The sequence below is a fragment of the Nerophis ophidion genome, linkage group LG28 (genome assembly GCF_033978795.1).
Source record: "Nerophis ophidion isolate RoL-2023_Sa linkage group LG28, RoL_Noph_v1.0, whole genome shotgun sequence".
Classification (NCBI taxonomy): Eukaryota; Metazoa; Chordata; class Actinopteri; order Syngnathiformes; family Syngnathidae; genus Nerophis; species Nerophis ophidion.
In genome coordinates this window covers 1163888-1186387 of record NC_084638.1, presented here as the reverse complement: position 1 = coordinate 1186387, position 22500 = coordinate 1163888, and the positions used below count along the sequence as shown (strand labels likewise).

Sequence of the window (22500 nt, the reverse complement as noted above, 5' to 3'; positions counted from 1 at the left end):
CTTGCATTATGATATGGCTGACCTTGGACCATGTAAAACACATTGGCAGATGTTTGCATTTTTTACGGAGAAGCTTGGACCATGTAAACCCATTGGCAGATGCTTGCATTGTTGTATGGAGGAACTTGGACCACGTAAACACATTGGCAGACCCTTGCATTGTTGTAGAGAGGAACTTGAACCATGTAAAACAAATTTTCAGACGCTTGCATTGTTGTATGGAGGAACTTGGACCATGTAAACACATTGGCAGATGCTTGCATTGTTGTATGGAGGAACTTGGACCATGTAAACACATTGGCAGACCCTTGCATTGTTGTAGAGAGGAACTTGGACCATGTAAAACACATTTTCAGACGCTTGCATTGTTGTAGAGAGGAACTTGGACCATGTAAAACACATTTTCAGACGCTTGCATTGTTGTATGGAGGAACTTGGACCATGTAAACACATTGGCAGATGCTTGCATTGTTGTATGGAGGAACTTGGACCATGTAAACACATTGGCAGATGCTTGCATTGTTGTATGGAGGAACTTGGACCATGTAAACAAATTGGCAGACGCTTGCATTGTTGTATGGAGGAACTTGGACCATGTAAACACATTGGCAGATGCTTGCATTGTTGTATGGAGGAACTTGGACCATGTAAACAAATTGGCAGATGCTTGCATTGACATTTTAACATTGCAAGCAAACATAGAACAATGGCAGGGTTTCCCACACATTCCTTTATTTGTGGCAGCTCGCCACGAAAGAATTACGGCCGCCACAAATAAAAAAAATTAATAAAATAAATAGATAAATAAAAAAATATATATATATATTTTATTTTTTAATTTTTTTCGGCTTTTGACTCGTTCGACCGCTGATAAAAGCAATGGGACTCTGTCTGTGAATGGAGCTTGTAGTTACATAGTATATAAATATTTAAATATGATATAAATATGTACATAAAGTGTTGTAAATATATTCCAACTCCGCGTTCTTATTGGTCATCGCCGCTAAACCCCGCCCCCAAATCGCCGTTATACATTTTTTTCTGTAGTTTGTTTACTGCAGATGCAGATTTGTTTAACTTTAGCGAGGATTAGTGATTTAGAAGTAGCTAAAACACAACGGACGGACGTTAGCCGCTAGCTCGCTAGCCATGTCTTAAAGTTCCTCCCCCTGAGGGCGTTTTAGTGGTTTAACTTCCCTTTTATCGATAGTTTTTAAAGCCAAAATGCGTCCGTTCTCCCTTTTCCTGTCTACACACTGTCTGCTTGTAAGTACTCTTTTATTGTGCGCTGCCGAACATGCTCCACTGCTGATATAATCAGCAATGTCACGACGCGACAACATGCCCGGTAAAAAAAAATATATATAAATAAATTGATTCATTAGTACCGCGATACTATACTAGTACCGGTATATCGAACAACCCCACTTAAGTCCCTAAAACAGGGGTTACCAACGTGGTCGCCCGTAAGGACCAGATGAGTCGCCCGCTGGCTCAAATAGCAGCACTTACCAGTGAGCTGCCTCTATTTTTTAGATTGTATTTATTTACTAGCAAGCTGGTCTCTCTTTGCTAAACATTTTTAATTCTAAGAGAGACAAAACTCAAATAGAATTTGAAAATCCAAGAAAATATTTTAAAGACTTGGTCTTCACTTGTTTAAATAAATTCATTAATTTTTTTACTTTGCTTCTTATAACTTTCAGAAAGACAATTTTAGAGGAAAAAATACAACCTTTATAAATGATTTTTGGATTTTTAAACACATATAACTTTTTACCTTTTAAATTCCTTCCTCTTCTTTCCTGACAATTTAAATCAATGTTCAAGTATTTTTTTTTTTTATTGTAAAGAATAATAAACACATTTTAATTAAATTCTCCATTTTAGCTTCTGTTTTTTCGATGAAGAATATTTGTGAAATATTTCTTCAAACTTATGATTAAAATTCAAAAAAACTATTCTGGCAAATCTAGAAAATCTGTAGAATCAAATTTAAATCTTATTTCAAAGTCCTTTGAATTTCTTTTAAAAATTTTGCTCTGGAAAATCTACATAGATTTCTATGATTGGTCTTTGTTAGAAATATATCTTGGTCCAATTTGTTATATATTCTAACAAAGTGCAGATTGGATTTTAACCTATTTAAAACATGTCATCAAAATTCTAAAATTAATCTTAAATGGGAAAAATGACTAATGATGTTCCATAAGTTATTTTTTAAATTTTCTCGAAAAGATTCAAATCAGCTCGTTTTTCTCTTCATTTTTTTCAGTATAATTTTGAATTTTAAAGAGTCGAAATTTAATTTTCATTTTTTTCGTGTTTTCGTTCAATTGAGTGTTTTTATTCATCATTTATTCTCGACAAAAAACCTTCCATAAAAGGAAAAAAAAATGTACGTCTGAATGACAGACAGAAATACCATTTATTTAAGTGTGTATCAAACTGGTAGCCCTTTGCATTAATCAGTACTCAAGAATAGTTTTTGGTTTCAAAAAGGGACGGCGTGGCGCAGTGGGAGAGTGGCCGTGTGCAACCCGAGGGTCACTGGTTCAAATCCCACCTAGTACCAACCTCGTCACGTCCGTTGTGTCCTGAGCAAGACACTTCACCCTTGCTCCTGATGGGTGCTGGTTGGCGCCTTGCATGGCAGCTCCCTCCATCAGTGTGTGAATGTGGAAGTAGTGTCAAAGCGCTTTGAGTACCTTGAAGGTAGAAAAGCGCTATACAAGTACAACCCATTTATTTATTTATTAAAAAGGTTGGTGACCCCTGCCCTAAATTCTATTTCCGCCTGTTTTCTTATTAATTTGTCAACTATTTATTTTGTATTTTTGGCGAATAATTATGACTCTTATTGCTTTTTGATGACTTTGGCGGATTAATTTTGACCAGAGCACTCATACATATTCCACTTATATCCACATAGGAAAATTTGGAATGGCACTGTTGATATTGACACGAAGTCTGATACAGGTCACATATCGGCCAAGCAGGTCCATCGGTGAAGGGAGACCTCATATTCTTAGCTTTCAGGAAATGTGTCCCTCAAAAGAATTGAGCAGAATATCCCTGGTATAGTCGCTTGAATATTTAACCTTCATATTCAGTCTGTGAGTTGCACAGATGGCATCTAAAATGACAGTTTTTTTTTAATCTTGATCCCATTAGTGTACCATCAAAGAGTCCTTGAATGTCTTTTCAAATGACTTTCATCTGGTTTTGTACCGGATGACTTTGTGCTGCAGGCAGGAAACACTAAAGCCTGCTTCTACTTTGTTCTTCTTTGATTTTTCTTTTTTTTTTGCGGGAGGCCTCCAACTTTGCTGCTTCGAAAGAATGCACCAGTAAAAGTCTTAAGGCACGCACTAATCATGTTTTGAGTGTGTACTCCCCACTTTTTGGGGACCACAGACCCAATACTGGAAAGATTCTCAATCTTGATCTCCTAAAGCAGTGATATTCAACTAGAGCAGGGGTGTCAAACTCAAATACAGAGTGGGCCAAAATTCTAAAGGGAACAAAGCCGCGGGCCAAAGTTGAACAACTTGACCTTTTAATGGGGACCCAAACAAGTTTTGCATTGAATATTGAACAAGCAAGGCTTATATAACTTTATAGTGACAGGCAAAATCAAGGTTTGTTGGTGTATATTGTAGTGTCCCGGAAGAGTTAGTGCTGCAAAGGGTTCTGGGTATTTGTTCTGTTGTGTTACAGTGCGGATGTTCTCCCGAAATGTGTTTGTCATTCTTGTTTGGTGTGGGTTCACAGCGTGGTGCATATTTGTAACAGTGTTAAAGTTGTTTATAAGGCCACCCTCAGTGTGACCTGTATGACTGTTGACCAAATATGCCTCGTATTCACTTGTGTGTGTGCGTAGAATCCGCATATATTTGGTGACTGGGCTGGAAAAGCGGACATGACAACAGGTTGTAGAGGACGCTAAAAGCAGTACCTTTAAGGCACGCCGCCAATATTGTTGTCCGAGTGGAAATCGGGAGAAATTCGGGAGAATGGTTGCCCCGGTAGATTTTCGGGGGGGGGGGGGGGGGGGTCACTGAAATTCGGGAGTCTCCTGGGAAAGTCATGAGAGTTGGCAAGTATTAGAATTAGCGGTGAATGCACCGCCGCTGTATAATACCGGCGGGCCAGCACTAATGTTCATTTAATATTGTCTCAAGGACCAAAATAAATTACATGGCGGACCAAATTTGAGTTTGACACCCATGAACTAAATAATTCTAAGGACCACATTCCCCAAAAAACAAAGGACCAGAGAAGCGGACTTCTCCCTTCAATATTTAGTTTTATTTTAAAAACCTGCATTATCCGTAGTGGACATTTTTTTGTTGTTTTTGTTGCTATATTGCTTTTGCCTGGTTAAATCGGGGCACTAAGCAGAATCCTATACCGTTTGAGGCAACACAAATAAATCATTACATGCATATTTTGGACATAATTGAGAAATATTTACGTGTACAAAAATTCCTGAGAGAATTCACCAAAACGTCACCGTGGAGTTATTGAATCAGTTTAGCTAATCGGAGAGCTAGCTTCCGCAGCTGGCGGGTCCATGAGGATGACTTTTGTTTTGTTTGATCGGCCGTTTTACTGCCTTGTTACAGACAGCATTTGGAAACAATTAAGGTGTGTAAATAAACATTTACAGAATCTTTTTGTGTAAAGAACTAATTTCATAATGTATATATCTACAGCTTGTAATCAGAGTCTGAATAATTTATGGATATTTTTTTCCCCTAAAATGTTGTGGGTGCGACGCTCAATAGTCTGGAAAATACAGTGTGTGTGTGTGTGTGTGTGTGTGTGTGTGTGTGTGTGTGTGTGTGTGTGTGTGTGTGTGTGTGTGTGTGTGTGTGTGTGTGTGTGTGTGTGTGTGTGTGTGTGTGTGTGTGTGTGTGTGTGTGTGTGTGTGTGTGTATGTGTATATATATATATAATATATATATACAATATATGTGTATATATATATACAGTATATATATATATTTGTGTGTATATATATATATATATGTGTATATATCTGTGTGTGTGTGTGTGTGTGTGTGTGTGTATGTATTTATATATATACACACACATACATATATATACACACATATATATGTGTGTGTGTGTGTGTGTATATATATATATATATATATATATATATATATATATATATACGTTTACATACCATATTTTCCGGATTATAGAGCGGACTGGTATATAAGACACACTCATTACATTTTAGAAGAAAAAACATTTTCCATATATTAGCCGCACTGGACTATAAGCCACATACATATATATATATATATATATATATATATATATATATATATACATATACGTTGTGAAATTAGTTATTTACAGACCTTAATTGTTTCCAAACGATGTCTGTAACAAGGCAGTAAAACGGCTGATCAAACAAAACAGAAGTCATCGTGTTGGACCCACTAGCTGCGGAAGCTGGCTCTCCAACCAGCTTATAAGACTAAATACCTTCGGGGTGAGGTTTTGGTGATTTTACGAAACAGAAACAATTAAAAAAGAATCAGATTATAACACAGACACTCATATTATTATCTAATGCTAACGATGTAAGCTTCATTACAATACGACAGCACGTACGAGTGTGCACGAAAACACTCCGACATGCATCACACATGGGACGGCTTAATGAGTAAGAATTGTTTTAGTTGTATTTTTAAAATGTACAAACGTTGCTTGGAGTGACGAATGAAGTACAAGTACAAGTAGAAACGCTACGGACGGCTAGAAGACGGGACAGCATCTGTACTTCTGCTCGAAAGCTCGGTCCAAACAGAAGGACCTACAGTGAGTGAACTCATCCTTTGACTTAAACAAACTCTAGTCATAAGGAAGGGAAATTGTTCCACAGTTACAAAGGATAAGGATGGAAAGGATAATGCACAAATAGAGGGCGTAAACAAAAGCTATAAAGTAGACTAAAAATTTACCATAGTAGCAATATAAAATATAACATTTATGTAATACACACATTTTATATATACAGTATATAATATATTATCATGTACAATATTACAGTATATGTAACAGCTGCAGCAAAAAAAGAAAAGAGCAGCATATTTGCACCGTCCCAAAAAATTACGGAAACAATAACACACTTTTTCAGTGTCTTTACTTGTCTTTTTTCCCCCAAACTATTTGCATGACAGCGAAGAAAAACCCATACATTATTTGCACCATTTCATGAGTCTCGGGGTTCGAAGCGTAGGAAAGAAAAAAAAAAGTCCGTTTTTTATTGTAATCCAAACATAAATTGGCAAAGCTTTCTGCCACAATTTCTGCCAGGGATCATACCCAGTACATGAACGCCGTGTGCCAAAAGGGACACTGATCGTGTCTCTAACAGGGATGGAGCAGGAAAGGGCTGGGAATGAGTATGCGGTGAAAATCGCCCTGTGAGTCATCGATTGACATTTCAAGATTTTCCGCCTTTTTAGGTAGGCCCTAAGCACGACTTGTGATCCGCGTGTAGGGCGGGGCGGCCCCTGGCGCCGCCTTTTAGGAGCTTTTAAAATGTCAACGCGAGAATCTGCCTCTGTCTTTACACCAGTCCAAGTTCCAGGTCCTCCTTTTAAAATGTCAAGGCGAGAATCTGCCTCTGTCTTTACACGAGTCCAAGTTCCAGGTCCTCCTTTTAAAATGTCAACGCGAGAATCTGCCTCTGTCTTTACACCAGTCCAAGTTCCAGGTCCAGAGTTTTTGGGGTTTTTTTGGTTTTTGCTGCAAAACTGTTTTCAAGTCTCCGATGCTTTGAACTGTGGCGTCTTTCCTGGTCGAATAACCCAGGGGTTCCCCGACCTTTTTTCCCCGCCAGGGACCGATTTAACGTACGCGTTATTTTCATGGACCGACTTATCTAAAAACAGTAAAAATAAATAAAATGAGCGTGAAAAATCAACTCACTATGACGCTGAAATAATGGGAGCCCTGGGCGTGTTTTTTTTTGCAAAAATGATGACTATACTTTATACCAGTGTTTATTAACCATAGGGCCCAGTGTTCACATTTCACTGTTTGTTGCATTTTTGTTGCGTTTCACTTGATTGTAAAATGTGTTGATCGAAAAGGGGTGTGACGTTCATATTTTGTCGATATTCAGTGTTTTATCCTTCGTAGGAAAAAAAATTAAAATTACATTACGTTTTTGAAGGCGGTCCGTCGTAAAGTTTTTAGCATTCAATTGTGAGGTTTTGTATTAGTGTTCATAAAAATAGACACTTTTTTTTCCTCTAAATGTGGCCCCCCCCCCGAGTCAAAATAATTGCCCAGGCCTGATATAAAACAATGAGAGTGAAATTCATAAAGACATTTCTTAAGCGCAAAAATTATGACCAAAGTATTTACATTTGCACTTTTATTTTTATTGACGATTTAGTTAAAAAAACATATTTATTGTAAATTTAGTTTGTTTATTTTAGCAGAACATAATGTATATTGTATGTAGATGTATTTTGTCTAAATCAGTCTGACCGAACATTAATAATAATAGTAACATTCATAATAGCATCTAATATATACATGATGTAAGTATCTGTCATGTAGTAACAATCATAATAGCATGTAATGTATACATGATGTAAGTATGTATGTAGTATCCAGTAACATTCATAATAACATGTAATATATAGATGATGTAAGTATATATGTAGTATCTATTAACAGTCATAAAAACATGTAATATATACATAATGTAAGTATATATGAAGTATCCAGTAACATTCATAATAACATGTAATATCTACATCATGTAAGTATATATGTAGTATCTAGTAACATTCATAATAACATGATGTAAGTGTATGTCATGTAGTAACATTCATAATAACATGTAATATATACATGATGTAAGTATATATGTTATGTAGTAACATTCATAATAACATATAATATATACATTATGTAAGTATATATGTAGTATCTAGTGACATTGATAAAAACATGTAATATATACATGATGTTAGTGTATATATATATATAGTATCTAGTAACATTCATAATAATATATATATGAAATACTTCATGTAAATATATATGTAGTATCTAGTAACATTCATAATTACCTGTAATATATACATGATGTAAGTATATATGTAGTATCTAGTAACATTCATAATAACATGTAATGTATGCATGATGTATGTATATTTGTAGTATCTAGTAACATTCATAATAACATGTAATATATACATGATGTAAGTATATATGTAGTATGTAGTAACATTCATAATAACATGTAATATATACATGATGTAAGTACATATGTAGTATCTAGTAACATTCATAATAACATGTAATATATACATGATGCAAGTACATATGTAGTATCTAGTAACATTCATAATAACATGTAATATATACATGATGTAAGTCATGTTGCACTCAGTGCTGCTGGAGTGATCTCCGAGTACCTAAGTGCAAAGAGCAACCAGGCACCAAAAATAGGGGTCCTGGTTGCAAATCGTAAACACCCATCCCTGATCGTAACTTAAGCGAAAAGTGACATTTTTTACATCCCCATTTTCAAAATAAGAGTCTCCGCTTAGGCGTGCATAATCCTGGAGAATCTGCTAACAGGCACAAAGTATCAAATGAATGACGGCAATGGAAACTTTCTTTATGTAAGCGTTTGTTTGTTGTTACTATTCATAGTTACGCTCTTTTATAGGACAATGTGAAAACCCACACAATGTCTCTAAATATAAACATATGTTTGGATGCAGGTTCCACTAGTAAAAGCATCAGCTCCGTGGTCAAAAGTTTACATACACGTGTAAAGAACATAAAGTCATGGCTGTCTGTCTCTCTCTCTCTCTCTCTCTCTCTCTCTCTCTCTCTCTTTTTTTTTTTTTTTTCTGAGTGATTGGAGCACATGTTGGTCACAAAAAAAAAAAACATTCATGAAGTTTGCTTCTTTTATGAATTTATTATGGCTCTACTGAAAATGTGTCATAAGTATACATACAGCATTGTTAATATCTGCTTACATGTCCCTTGGCAAGTTTCACCGCAATAATTTGAGTGTGATGTAAGGATACCATCATGAAAAGCACATTTAATTAAACATTTTTTATTATGGTCTTACCTTTACTTACGTTCTGATCAAAAGCATCGATAACTTGTTTATAGAAGTCTTCCTTATCTTCCTTCAGTTTTAAAAGTCTCTCTGTCTCGATGGAGATCTTCCTTTATTACCTCCTGCTTCAATTGAAAGTACAGTTTAGAAAACGGTTTTATTTTAGATATGTAATCCTCCATGTTAAAAGTGCAAGTGAGAGGAAAAAATAAACACGCTGCTCGTTGTCACTTCTTCTGCAGCCGAGTAGTCGCAAGAAGGATCACTAGCGCCCTCTACCACCAGGAGGCGGGAGTCATTTAATGACTCATATTTGACACACGCAGCTACGGTATATTAATAAAACACAGCTGCTTACTGTTCTTTTTAGCATATTCAATAGCTTGGACCTTAAATACTACTGAATAGCGCTTAATCTTCTTCCCTTTATGCGATTTCAAATGATTGAAATCAGCCTCCTCCATTTTGGTGAAGTGTCACTCGTGACGTGACGAGTTTGACCCTGCGGAAATTCTAGGCATATGCTAATTATTTTGCGAAACGAGTTTGATCCGGCGCTAATAAAAGTAATATTTTGCGAAACGAGTTTGACCCGGCGTTAATCCTGAGCCAGCGGTAATGCTAAGCATGCGCTAATTATTTTGCGATACGACTTTGACCCGGCAGTAATTCTAGTCAGGCGCATACTATAAACCCAGCGGAAATTCAAGCAAATACGGTAATCCTCCTTTCTCGTTGTCCCATTTCCTCTCTGTAAAGCACCAAAACAGGCCAATAGCATAATACTACCACCACCATGCTTGGCAGTAGGCATGTTGTTCATGGGATTAAAGCCCTCACCTTTTCTCCTCCAAACATATTGCTGGGTATTGTGGCCAAACAGCTCCATTTTTGTTTCATCTGACCTCAGAACCTTCCTCCAGGTTTTTTCTTTGTCCATGTGAAGTCAGAAGAAACACAATTTTTTAGCTGTTTGGCCACAATATCCAGCAATAAAGTGTCTGCCCTGAGATCGGCAGGTTGTGAGTTACACCAAAGACTATAAAAATGGAACCCATTACTTTCCTTTGCTTGACACTCAGCATCAAAGGTTGGAATTGGGGGTTAAAGCACCAAAAATGATTCCCGGGCGCGGCACCGCTGCTGCCCACTGCTCCCCTCACCTCCCAAGGGGGGGTGAACAAGGGTGATGGGTCAAATGCAGAGGACAGATTTCGCCACACTTAGTGTGTGTCTGACAATCATTGGAACTTTAACCTTAATTATAACAATATGTTTGGAGGAGAAAAGGTGTGGCCTTTAATCCCAGAAACACCATATCTACCGCCAAGCATGGTGGTGGTAGTATTATGCTCTGGGCCTGTTTTGCTGCCAATGGAAATGGTGCTTTACTAGATTAAAAATTACCATTACCTCCAAATTCTTCAGGACAACCTAAAATCATCTTGGGCCTAGTTGGGTGTTCCAACAGGACAATGACCCCCAAACACACGTCAAAAGTGGTAAATGAATGGCTTTGGAATTTGGAGGTAATCCTCTTCTGTAAAGCACCAGGTCCATTGGAAGTAAAACAGGCCCATAGCGTCATACCAACACCACCATGCTTTACAGTAGGTGTGGTGTTCTTGGGATTAAAGGCCTTACTTTTTCTCCTCCAATTATATTGCTGGGTATTGTTTCATCCGACATCACATGGACAAAGATAAGACTTTCTGGAGGAAAGTTCTGTGGTCGGATGAAACGAAGATGGAGTTGTTTGGCCACAATACCCAGCAATATGTTTGGAGGAGAAAAGATGAGGCCTTTAATCCCAGGAACACCATGCCTACCGTCAAGCATGATGGTGGTCATATTATGTTCTGGGCCTGTTTTGCTGCCAATGGAAATGGTGCTTTACTTAGAGTAAAAAGGAGGATTACCTCCAAATTCTTCAGGACAATCTAAAATCATCAGCCCGGAGGTTGGGTCTTGGGCACAGTTGGGTGTTCCAACAGGACAATGACCCCCAAACACACGTCAAAAGTGGTAAAGGAATGGCTTTGGAATTTGGAGGTAATCCTCCTCTGTAAAGCACCAGGTCCATTGGAAGTAAAACAGGCCCATAGCATCATACCAACACCACCATGCTTTACAGTAGGTGTGGTGTTCTTGGGATTAAAGGCCTCACATTTTCTCCTCCAAATATATTGCTGGGTATTGTTTCATCCGACATCACATGGACAAAGATAAGACCTACTGGAGGAAAGTTCTGTGGTCGGATGAAACAAAGATGGAGTTGTTTGGCCACAATACCCAGCAATATGTTTGGAGGAGAAAAGATGAGGCCTTTAATCCCAGGAACAGCATACATACCGTCAAACATGGTGGTGGTCGTATTACGGTCTGGGCCTGTTTTGCTGCAAAACATCATAAAAGAACTGAACTTCATGAATGTTTTTTTTGTGACCGACAAGTATGTGCTCCAATCACTACATCACAATAAAATAAATTGTAGAAATGATCGGAAACCATGACATCATGTTCTTTACACGTGTATCTACACTTTTGACCACTACTATAAATTCAGCATATCTCTAGACACGGTTTTTGTGCTTGAACGCCAACTCATTGTCTGCTCGTGTTCCTGCGAGCGAGCGCCTCTGACTAAAAAAAAATGCTCTTAAACCTGGAGTTAATGTCGGCTAAAACAAAACAGATGTCCCTGGGAATAAAAAAGCAGAGGATTCACATGTTGCAAACGCGTGGGACTGCTGCTGATTTTCTCCAGAAGAGGCCCTTGGAAGTGGGAAATAATCATTATTACACACAGATTTTTTTTTTTTATATATATAAATGCTTTTTTTGTTGTCTCCCTATCTCTATTCCAACTCTTTATCTGTCTTTCAGGGACCGTCTGGCCCTCCCGGACCACCAGGAACTGATGTAAGTATATCAAAAATAAGAAAAAAAAGGAGTCTACTTAGTCTGATCCCTCACACATATATTAGCCGCCAGACCGAAGACTTAGACTTAATTCCCTAAAGAGCCTGCAAAATTGGATCTTTGAATGCGATACTCCAGCTTCAGTCCGAAGGCACACGTCCAATTTCCTGAAACACCGAATCCCACAGTCCTCATGGTGTTTTTCTCTTTCCCGCCTTTTTAAAAAAAAAAAGTTTTTGGCCCTTTTCGGTAAAGTTATGTAAGGTTTTTAAGAGTGTGTTGCTGGACTCTAACTCCGCCTCTCTCCTTCAGGAATGTGAAATTCTGGATATCATCATGAAGCTCTGCTGTGAGTTTTTTTTTTTTCTCCCCAAAAAGTTCTACACAAAACATACAGTGGCGGTCAAAAGTTTACATACACTTGTAAAGGATATAACGTCATGGCTACAACACTTTATTTTTATTTTGTGATAGAGTGATTGGAGCACCTACTTGGTGGTCGCAAAAAGAACAACATCAGTCATTCATCCGTCCATTTTCTACCGCTTATTCCCTTTTGGGGTCGCGGGGGGCGCTGGCGCCTATCTCAGCTACAATCGGGCGGAAGGCGGGGTACACCCTGGACAAGTCGCCACCTAATTGCAGGGCCAACACAGATAGACGGACAACATTCACACTCACATTCAAACATCAGTCAATCAATGTTTATTTATATAGCCCTAAATCACTGGTGTCTCACATAAGGGCAAGGAAAAACTCACCCCAGTGGGACGTCGTTGACAGTGACAATGATGACTATGAGAAACCTTGGAGTGGACTGCATATGTGGGCAACCCCCCCCCACTTGTAAAGGATATAACGTCATGGCTACAACACTTAATTTTTTTTTGTGATAGAGTGATTGGAGCACAAAAAAAAACAACATCAGTCAATCAATGTTTATTTATATAGCCCTAAATCACTAGTGTCTCAAATGGCTGCACAAACCACCACGACATCCTCGGTAGGCCCACATAAGGGCAAGGAAAAACTCACCCCAGTGGGACGTCGGCGACAGTGACAATGATGACTATGAGAAACCTTGGAGAGGACCGCATAGGAGCTTTTTAACTACCTCAGCGACCTCAGCCCCAGAAATAGGAGAGCCCACCACAGATTCCCCAGGAACCGCTTCCTCAAAGGAAGACGTGTTGGTGGGATTGAGGAGGTCCTCAAAGTATTCCCTCCACCTATCCACAACATCCGCAGTTGAGGTCAGCAGAACACCATCCGCACCATACACAGTGCTGATCCGCCTCCGCTTGGGATGGTTTCCTGCTGGCTCCGCTGTGAACGGGACTCTCGCTGCTGTGTTGGATCCGCTTTGGACTGGACTCTCGCGACTGTGTTGGATCCATTGTGGATTGAACTTTCACAGTATCATGTTAGACCCACTCGACATCCATTGCTTTGGTCCTCTCCAAGGTTCTCATAGTCATCATTGTCACCGACGTCCCACTGGGTGTGAGTTTTTCCTTGCCCTTATGTGGGCCTACCGAGGATGTTGTAGTGGTTTGTGCAGCCCTTTGAGACACTAGTGATTTAGGGCTATATAAGTAAACATTGATTGATTGATTGATAGTGCACTGCTTCCCCTTCCTGAGGCGGCGGACGGTGGTCCAGAATCGCTTCGAAGCCGTCCGGAAGTCGTTTTCCATGACTTCCCCGAACTCCTCCCATGTCCGAGTTTTTGCCTCCGCGACCGCTAAAGCTGCACACCGCTTGGCCCATCAGTACCTGTCCACTGCCTCCGGAGTCCTATGAACCAAAAGAACCCGATAGGACTCCTTCTTCAGCTTGACGGCATCCCTCACCGCTGGTGTCCACCAACGGGTTCTGGGATTACCGCCACGACAGGCACCAACAACCTTGCGGCCACAGCTCCGAACTGCCGCCTTGTCAATAGAGGTGCGGAACATGGTCCACTCGGACTCAATGTCCAGCACCTCCCTCGTGACATGTTCAAAGTTCCTCCGGAGGTGGGAATTGAAACTTTGTCTGACAGGAGACTCTGCCAGACGTTCCCAGCAGACCCTCACAATGCGCTTGGGCCTGCCAGGTCTGTCCGGCATCCTCCCCCACCATCGCAGCCAACTCACCACCATGTGGTGATCGCTAGAAAGCTCCGCCCCTCTCTTCACCCGAGTGTCCAAAACATGAGGCCGCAAATCCGATGACACAACTACAAAGTCGATCATGGAACTGCGGCCTAGGGTGTCCTGGTGCCAAGTGCACATATGGACACCCTTATGTTTGAACATGGTGTTTGTTATCGACAATCCGTGACCAGCACAGAAGTCCAATAGCAAAACACCACTCGGGTTCAGATCCGGGCGGCCATTCTTCCCAATCACGCCTCTCCAGGTTTCACTGTCGTTGCCAACATGAGCGTTGAAGTCTCCCAGTAGGACAAGGGAATCACCCGGAGGAGCACTTTCCAGTACTCCCTCGAGTGTACCCAAAAAGGTTGGGTACTCTGAACTGCTATTTGGTGCATAAGCACAAACAACAGTCAGGACCCGTCCCCCCACCCGAAGGCGAAGGGAGGCTACCCTTTCGTCCACCGGATTGAACTCAAACGTACAGGCTTTGAGCCGGGGGGCAACCAGAATTGCCACCCCAGCCCGTCGCCTCTCACTGCCGGCAACGTCAGAGTGGAAGAGGGTCCAGTCCCTCTCGAGAGAACTGGTTCCAGAGCCCTTGCTGTGCGTCGAGGTGAGTCCGACTATATCCAGCCGGAACTTCTCTACCTCGCGCACTAGCTCAGGCTCCTTCCCCCCCAGTGAGGTGACGTTCCACGTCCCAAGAGCTAGCTTCTGTAGCCGAGGATCGGACCGCCAAGTGCCCTGCCTTCGGCTGCCGCCCAGCTCACAATGCACCCGACCTCTATGGCCCCTCCTATGGGTGGTGAGCCCATTGGAGATATATATATATATACATATACATATATACATACATATATATATATATATATATATATATATATATATATATATACATACATACATACATGTATTCTTCCACACCAAACCCCAGCTTTTCAGGTTATCCTGAAGAATTTGGAGGCAATCCTCCTTTTCCATTGTCCCATTTACTCTCTGTAAAGCACCAGTTCCATTGGCAGCAAAACAGGAGCATAATGCTACCACCACCATGCTTGACGGTAGGCCTAGTGTTCCTGGAAACAAGTCCATGTCAGAAAACCACCAAATTTAGCAGAACTGCACCAATTTTGTCAAGAGGAGCGGTCAAAAACTCAAGCACAAGCTTGACTAACAATGTGCTCCAATCACTCCAAAAAAAAAAAGAAGAGTTGTAGAAAGTATTGTAAACTCAAGACAGCCATGACATGTTCTTTACCACTTTTGACCTTGACTGTATTTACCACATGTTTCTTCCTCTCTTGCCCTTTTCACCCCCTGCTAATCAGTAAAACGTGCAATCGAACCCTAAGGAATGTTAACGTTATTTTTTTCCCCCCCTGCACTCTTGATTAATTTTCTTCTGATTTGTGTGTTTTTCCCCGTGATTTGGACCACCTCCCAGCATGCTGTGGTAAGTCAATGCCAACAAATGAAAACAGTCACAATGGAACCTCCGAAGCCCCAAACGTCACACAGTTTGTAGTTAAAATAACGTTTTTGGAAAACAATACACTGTAAAATTCCGGACGATAAGCCAGAATATTTCCTACACTTTGAGCCCTGGGGCTTAAAAACAATGCGGCGAATATTTTCTAGCCATCCGTAGCGTTTCTACTCGGATGGATTCTTTGTTCGTCACTCCAAGCAACAATTGTAAGATTAACAATATAACTAAAACGGTTTAAATGTACTAAACTGTCCCATGCGTGATGTCTATCGGAGTGTTTTCATGTATCTTTGGACATTCTATCCTAATGAAATACCGTTAGCGCTGTTAGCCATAGCTAATATGCTAACACGTTTTTACAAATGTCTGTGTTAATATTTTTAAATGATCATGGAATTCTTTTTGGATTCTTCCAGTTTCCTATATTCCTCAGAAAATTCCTCAAAAACGTCGCCGTGGAGTTATTGAATCCGTTTAGCTAATTGGAGACCTATCTAGTGGGTCCTTGACGATGACCTCTGTTTTGTTTAATCATCCCTTTTACTGCCTTGTGTGTGTGTGTGTGTGTGTGTGTGTGCGTGCGTGCGTGCGTTTATATATAAGTGTGTATATATATATATGTGTGTGTGTGTATGTATATATATATATATGTGTGTATATATACATACAAATATATATACACACATATATATATATACATATACACTTTTACATATGAACACATATATGTGTTTATATATATATATACACACATGTATATACATATATATGTATATAAATATATATGTATAACATATATATGTATGTATATATATATATCTCTATATATGTGTGTATATATATGTTTATATATAATATATGCATATATGTATATATATCTATATATAATGTATGTGTATATATATGTATGTATGTATATATATATGTGTGTGTATATATATATATATATATATATATATGTATATAAATATGTTTATATATAATATATATATGTATATATATCTCTCTATATAATGTATGTATATGTATATATATATGTGTGTATGTATATATATATATATATATATATATATATATATATATATATATACACACACACACCAATTCAGCTCATTTAGTTTAGCTCATTTAGCTCTTAATCATTTTCAAAAAAATCCCGCTTTTCCCAAATTTCCAGAAAGTTCTCATTGAATTGAATGGGACATTTTTCCAAGTTGCACAATTCCCACATTTTTCAACTGATTCCAACGTGAACACATTCCACTCATCCTGGACATTCAAACTAACACTTTCCCCAAGTTCCACACCAAATTCCCGTTTTTTCCTTGAAATTCAAACTCTTCAACATTTAAACCATTTCTACATTCATCCTAAATTCTATTAAGCATTTCATTGCCTCGTCTAGTTATTGAATATGATTCACATAAAGCAGGGGTGTGCTAACTTTTTCCACAGAGGGCCGCACACGGAAAAATTTAAGCATGCATTTTGATATTTCTCATTTTCAAACCATAACAAAATATATGGATTTTGTTTTTTTTAATCCTTAGGGCACCTGGGGAGCATTGAGGGTCTTAGTCACTAAAATGTTAAAAATACATAAATTTATTATTATTATTTTTTATTTAATGCTTACATTAAATCTCTATATCAAGTTGAGGTTGATATAAAGTAAAACAAATAAGGTTTTATGCCTTTTCTGTCAAAGACAACTTAGTTTTTTATGGTAAAACTGAAATATGCAGTATTTAGATGGATAGATAGATAGTACTTTATTGATTCCTTCAGAAAAGTTCCTTTATTTAGCAATTAAAGCCCTCAAGATCAATTTGAATTATTTCATATTTTTGAGTAATCCACAGTGAAAAGTTGAATAAAATCCTACTAAATATATTTGAAATCCGAAAGGTTCCCCACTCATAAAGTGATACATTTTTATTAGTTTTTTTAAAACTTTTAACACTTAAATTTCAATATCAAATATATATATATATATATATATATATATATATATATATATATATATATATATATATATACATACACGATGTAAGAATATATGAAGTATCTAGTAACACTCATAACATATTTATACATGATGCAAGTATATATGTAGTATCTAGTAACATTCATAATAACATGTAATATATACATGATGTAAGTATATGTGTAGTATCTAGTAACATTTATAATAACATCTAATATATACATGATGCGAGTATATATGTAGTATCTAGTAACATTCATAGTAATATATGTATTATATAAATGATGTAAGTATATATATATATATCTCTCGATTTTAAGTTTGAACTATTATTTCGTTTGTTTCATGCCATGTTGTCAAAACTTTGATGTTTTTATATGGCAACCACACAACACATGCGATATTTTTTCCACATAAAACAGTTTAAAGTGATCTTTTTTTTTTTTTGAGCAATGGAAAAAAAAAGAAAATAAAGACAAAAGGAACAAAAAAAACTGTCTAAATGTCAGCTTTGTGACAACATTGCCTCTTTTTTTTAATGTTTTTTTTTTTTCATTTTTGCAGTACTATTAATTTTGCAATTTTTGCAGAATGTGTGGCGGGCCGGTAAATGGTCCCCGGGCCGCACTTTGGACACCCCTGTCATAACGAGTAAGATTACTCATTTAGTGAGTGGCGTGGCGCAGTGGGAGAGTGGCCGTCCCTGGTTCAAATCCCACCTAGTACCAACCTCGTCACGTCCGTTGTGTCCTGAGCAAGACACTTCACCCTTGCTCCTGATGGGTGCTGGTTGGCGCCTTGCATGGCAGCTCCCTCCATCAGTGTGTGAATGTGTGTGTGAATGTGGAAGTAGTGTCAAAGCGCTTTGAGTACCTTGAAGGTAGAAAAGCGCTATCCAAGTACAACCCATTTATTTATTACTCATTTAATGTTACAATTTGAGTGAACCCCAGGCCTGTTTTCTAGTGGAAAAAGTTTGTCCGCGGTGTCAAAAATGGTTTGACGAATGAAAATGTTTAAAAAAGAATGGACTACCACAAGTCACTCATTTTTAATGACATTTTCTTGAAAACAAAGACCGTTTGACATAAAAGTCCAAAAAGGCGTGTTTGTTTTGCAATGAAACCCAGTTGGAAGTCAAGCAGAGAGCCGCTGAGGAGGTTCCACTGTCGCTCTGTCATTTACGGCGTGACATATTTGATGTTTTGTGTGGTCAGAGTGCAAATGTGCAACCCTGGACCTGGCCTTCATCGTGGACAGCTCGGAGAGTGTCGGCTCCACCAACTTCGCCCTGGCCAAGGACTTCATCATCACCGTGGTAGACCGACTGATTAAGGACCAGCAGGTCAAGGTCATTGTCACCCCTTAAATACCTAAAGATGCTCACTTTATTCCAATGTTGTGGGATAAAAAAGAAGTTGCTTCCTCAGAGATGGGAGGGAATAGCGTCATGACAACAAACTAACAGGGGAAGAAAAACAAAAAAAAAGGCATCATGGGTTTTTCAGCTGGCTCTTATTCATCTTTCCAGACTCCCCTCTTCCTGTTTACTCACAATTAGCCAGGAAGGGTGGAGATGCTGAGGGAGGAAAACACCATGATAGACAAAACAGATACATTTGAAAAAAGCGGCATTTTTTTTTTTTTTTCTCCCCCCTTTCAGTTTGCAGGTAATGAGTCCAGAGTGAGCGTGGTGCAGTACAGCGGCGCACAAGCCCAGGAGGTGGTCCAACTGGGAAGCAACATCAGGACTCTCACCGAGTTTAAACAGTGAGTGGTCATGCACACACACACACACACACACACACACACACATTGTATTTATCTTCTTGAGACCTCCAAAAAATGCCTACGTCTTACCACCCTTACTAGATGTATAAAGATTTGTATTTACAACATTAATAATATATACACATTATGCAAACATAAAAAGGTAAGCTTTTAGTTCATTATAACCGACAACAACAACAAAAATCCTGACTTTGGAGCAATGTTCACGGATTCTAGTATTTGGCTCTCTATTAGATGCAATGGTTTTCGGGATCGGGACCATGATTTTCGGTCCTAACTTGTTCAGCGGTCCTTATATGGACGGCACTTTTCCTTGGTGATGTCTCAAGAATGGTAGAAATATAAGAACACACACACATTGTATTTATCTTCTTGAGACCTCCGAAAAATGCCTTCGTCTTACCACCCTTACTAGATGTATAAAGATTTGTATTTACAACATTAATAATACATAAACACTATGCCAACATAAAAAAGGTAAGCTTTTAGTTCATTATAACCAACAACAATAACAAAAAAATCCTGACTTTGGAGCAATGTTCACGGATTCCAGTATTTGGCTCTCTATCAGATGCAATAGTTTTCCAGATCGGGACCATGATTTTCGGTCTTAACTTGTTCACCGGTCCTTGGGGATGTCTCAAGAATGGTAGAAATATAAAAACACACACACACACATTATTGTATTTGTCACCTTCTTGAGACCTCCCAAAAATGCCTCCCTCTTTAGGACCACCCTTTCTAGATATATAAAGATTTGTATTTACAACATTAATAATATATACATACTATGCAAACATAAAAAAGGTAAGCTTTTAGTTCATTATAACCGACAACAACAACAAAAATCCTGACTTTGGAGCAATGTTCACAGATTCTAGTATTTGGCTCTCTATTAGAGGCAATAGTTTTCGGGATCGGGACCATAATTTTCGGTCCTAACTTGTTCACCGGTCCTCATATGGACGGAACTTTTCCTTGTTGGTGTCTCAAGAATGGTAGAAATATAAGAACACACACTCTTGTATTTGTCACCTTCTTGAGACCTCCGAAAAATGCCTACGTCTTACCACCCTTACTAGATGTATAAAGATTTGTATTTACAACATTAATAATATATACATACTATGCAAACATAAAAAAGGTAAGCTTTTAGTTCATTATAACCGACAACAACAACAAAATCCTGACTTTGGAGCAATGTTCACAGACTCTAGTATTTGGCTCTCTATTAGCTGCAATAGTTTTCCTGATTGAGACCATGATTTCGGTCCTAACTTGTTCACCGGTCCTCATATGGACGGCACTATTCCTTGGGGATGTCTCAAGAAGGCTACAAATACAAGAACACACACACACTCTTGTATTTGTCACCTTCTTGCGACCTCCGAAAAATGCCTACGTCTTTAGGACCACCCTTACTAGATGTATAAAGATTTGTATTTACAACATTAATAATATATACATACTATGCAAACATAAAAAAGGTAAGCTTTTAGTTCATTATAACCGACAACAACAACAACAAAAATCCTGACTTTGGAGCAATGTTCACAGATTCTAGTATTTGGCTCTCTATTAGATGCAAGGTTTTTCCGGATCGGGACCATAATTTTCGGTCCTAACTTGTTCAGCGGTCCTTATATGGACGGCACTTTTCCTTGGTGATGTCTCAAGAATGGTAGAAATATAAGAACACACACACATTGTATTTATCTTCTTGAGACCTCCAAAAAATGCCTTCGTCTTACCACCCTTACTAGATGTATAAAGATTTGTATTTACAACATTAATAATATATACATACTATGCAAACATAAAAAAGGTAAGCTTTTAGTTCATTATAACCGACAACAACAACAAAAAAATCCTGACTTTGGAGCAATGTTCACAGATTCTAGTATTTGGCTCTCTATTAGATGCAAGGTTTTTCCGGATCGGGACCATAATTTTCGGTCCTAACTTGTTCACCGGTCCTCATATGGACGGCACTTTTCCTTGGTGATGTCTCAAGAATGGTAGAAATATAAGAACACACACACATTGTATTTATCTTCTTGAGACCTCCAAAAAATGCCTACGTCTTACCACCCTTACTAGATGTATAAAGATTTGTATTTACAACATTAATAATATATACATACTATGCAAACATAAAAAAGGAAACTTTTCAGTTCATTATAACCGACGACAAGAACAAAAATATCCTGACTTTGGAGCAATGTTCACGGATTCTAGTATTTGGCTCTCTATTAGATGCAATAGTTTTCCAGATCAGGACCGTGATTTTCGGTCTTAACTTGTTCACCGGTCCTTGGGGATGTCTCAAGAATGGTAGAAATATAAAAACACACACACACACATTATTGTATTTGTCACCTTCTTGAGACCTCCGAAAAATGCCTACGTCTTTAGGACCACCCTTTCTAGATATATAAAAATTTGTATTTACAACATTAATAATACATACACACTATGCAAACATAAAAAAGGTAAGCTTTTAGTTCATTATAACCGACAACAACAACAAAAATCCTGACTTTGGAGCAATGTTCACAGATTCTAGTATTTGGCTCTCTATTAGATGCAATGGTTTTCGGGATCGGGACCATCATTTTCGGTCCTAACTTGTTCAGCGGTCCTTATATGGACGGCACTATTCCTTGGGGATGTCTCAAGAAGGCTAGAACTACAAGCACACACACTCACTGAGTCACCATTATTCCCCTTTGTCATCACTCTTTGTCTGTATTGTGTTAGTTAAACTTCACACCCACTCAAAACGATAAAAACTGTTTTCCCAGGCATTAATCAATGAAGCAAAAAGTCTGCTTCTGCTCATAGATTTTCTCACATTGATGGACGCGTACTGCAATGTGCTGAAGTCCAGTCCTGGTCAAAAGTTTGCATACACTTGTAAAGTGCTTGAGTTTTCCAATAATCTCTACAACTCTGTAAAGCAGCAGTTCCACTGGCAGCAAATCAGACCCGGAGCATAATACTACCACCACCATGCTTGACGGTAGGGATTGTGTTCCTGGGATTA

The 22500-nt window shown here is 38.6% G+C and overlaps 1 protein-coding gene across 1 annotated transcript in view; it reads left to right on the top strand.

Moving 5' to 3' along the window:
- col6a1 (collagen, type VI, alpha 1) overlaps positions 1-22500 on the top strand; it is an 86295-nt gene that overhangs the window by 57053 nt on the left and 6742 nt on the right. The window contains exons 27-31 of the mRNA XM_061890718.1: positions 12011-12046; positions 12359-12395; positions 15632-15640; positions 18881-19014; positions 19327-19433. Of these exons, the coding sequence (XP_061746702.1) occupies positions 12011-12046; positions 12359-12395; positions 15632-15640; positions 18881-19014; positions 19327-19433 (323 nt within the window). The remainder of the gene's footprint in view (positions 1-12010; positions 12047-12358; positions 12396-15631; positions 15641-18880; positions 19015-19326; positions 19434-22500) is intronic.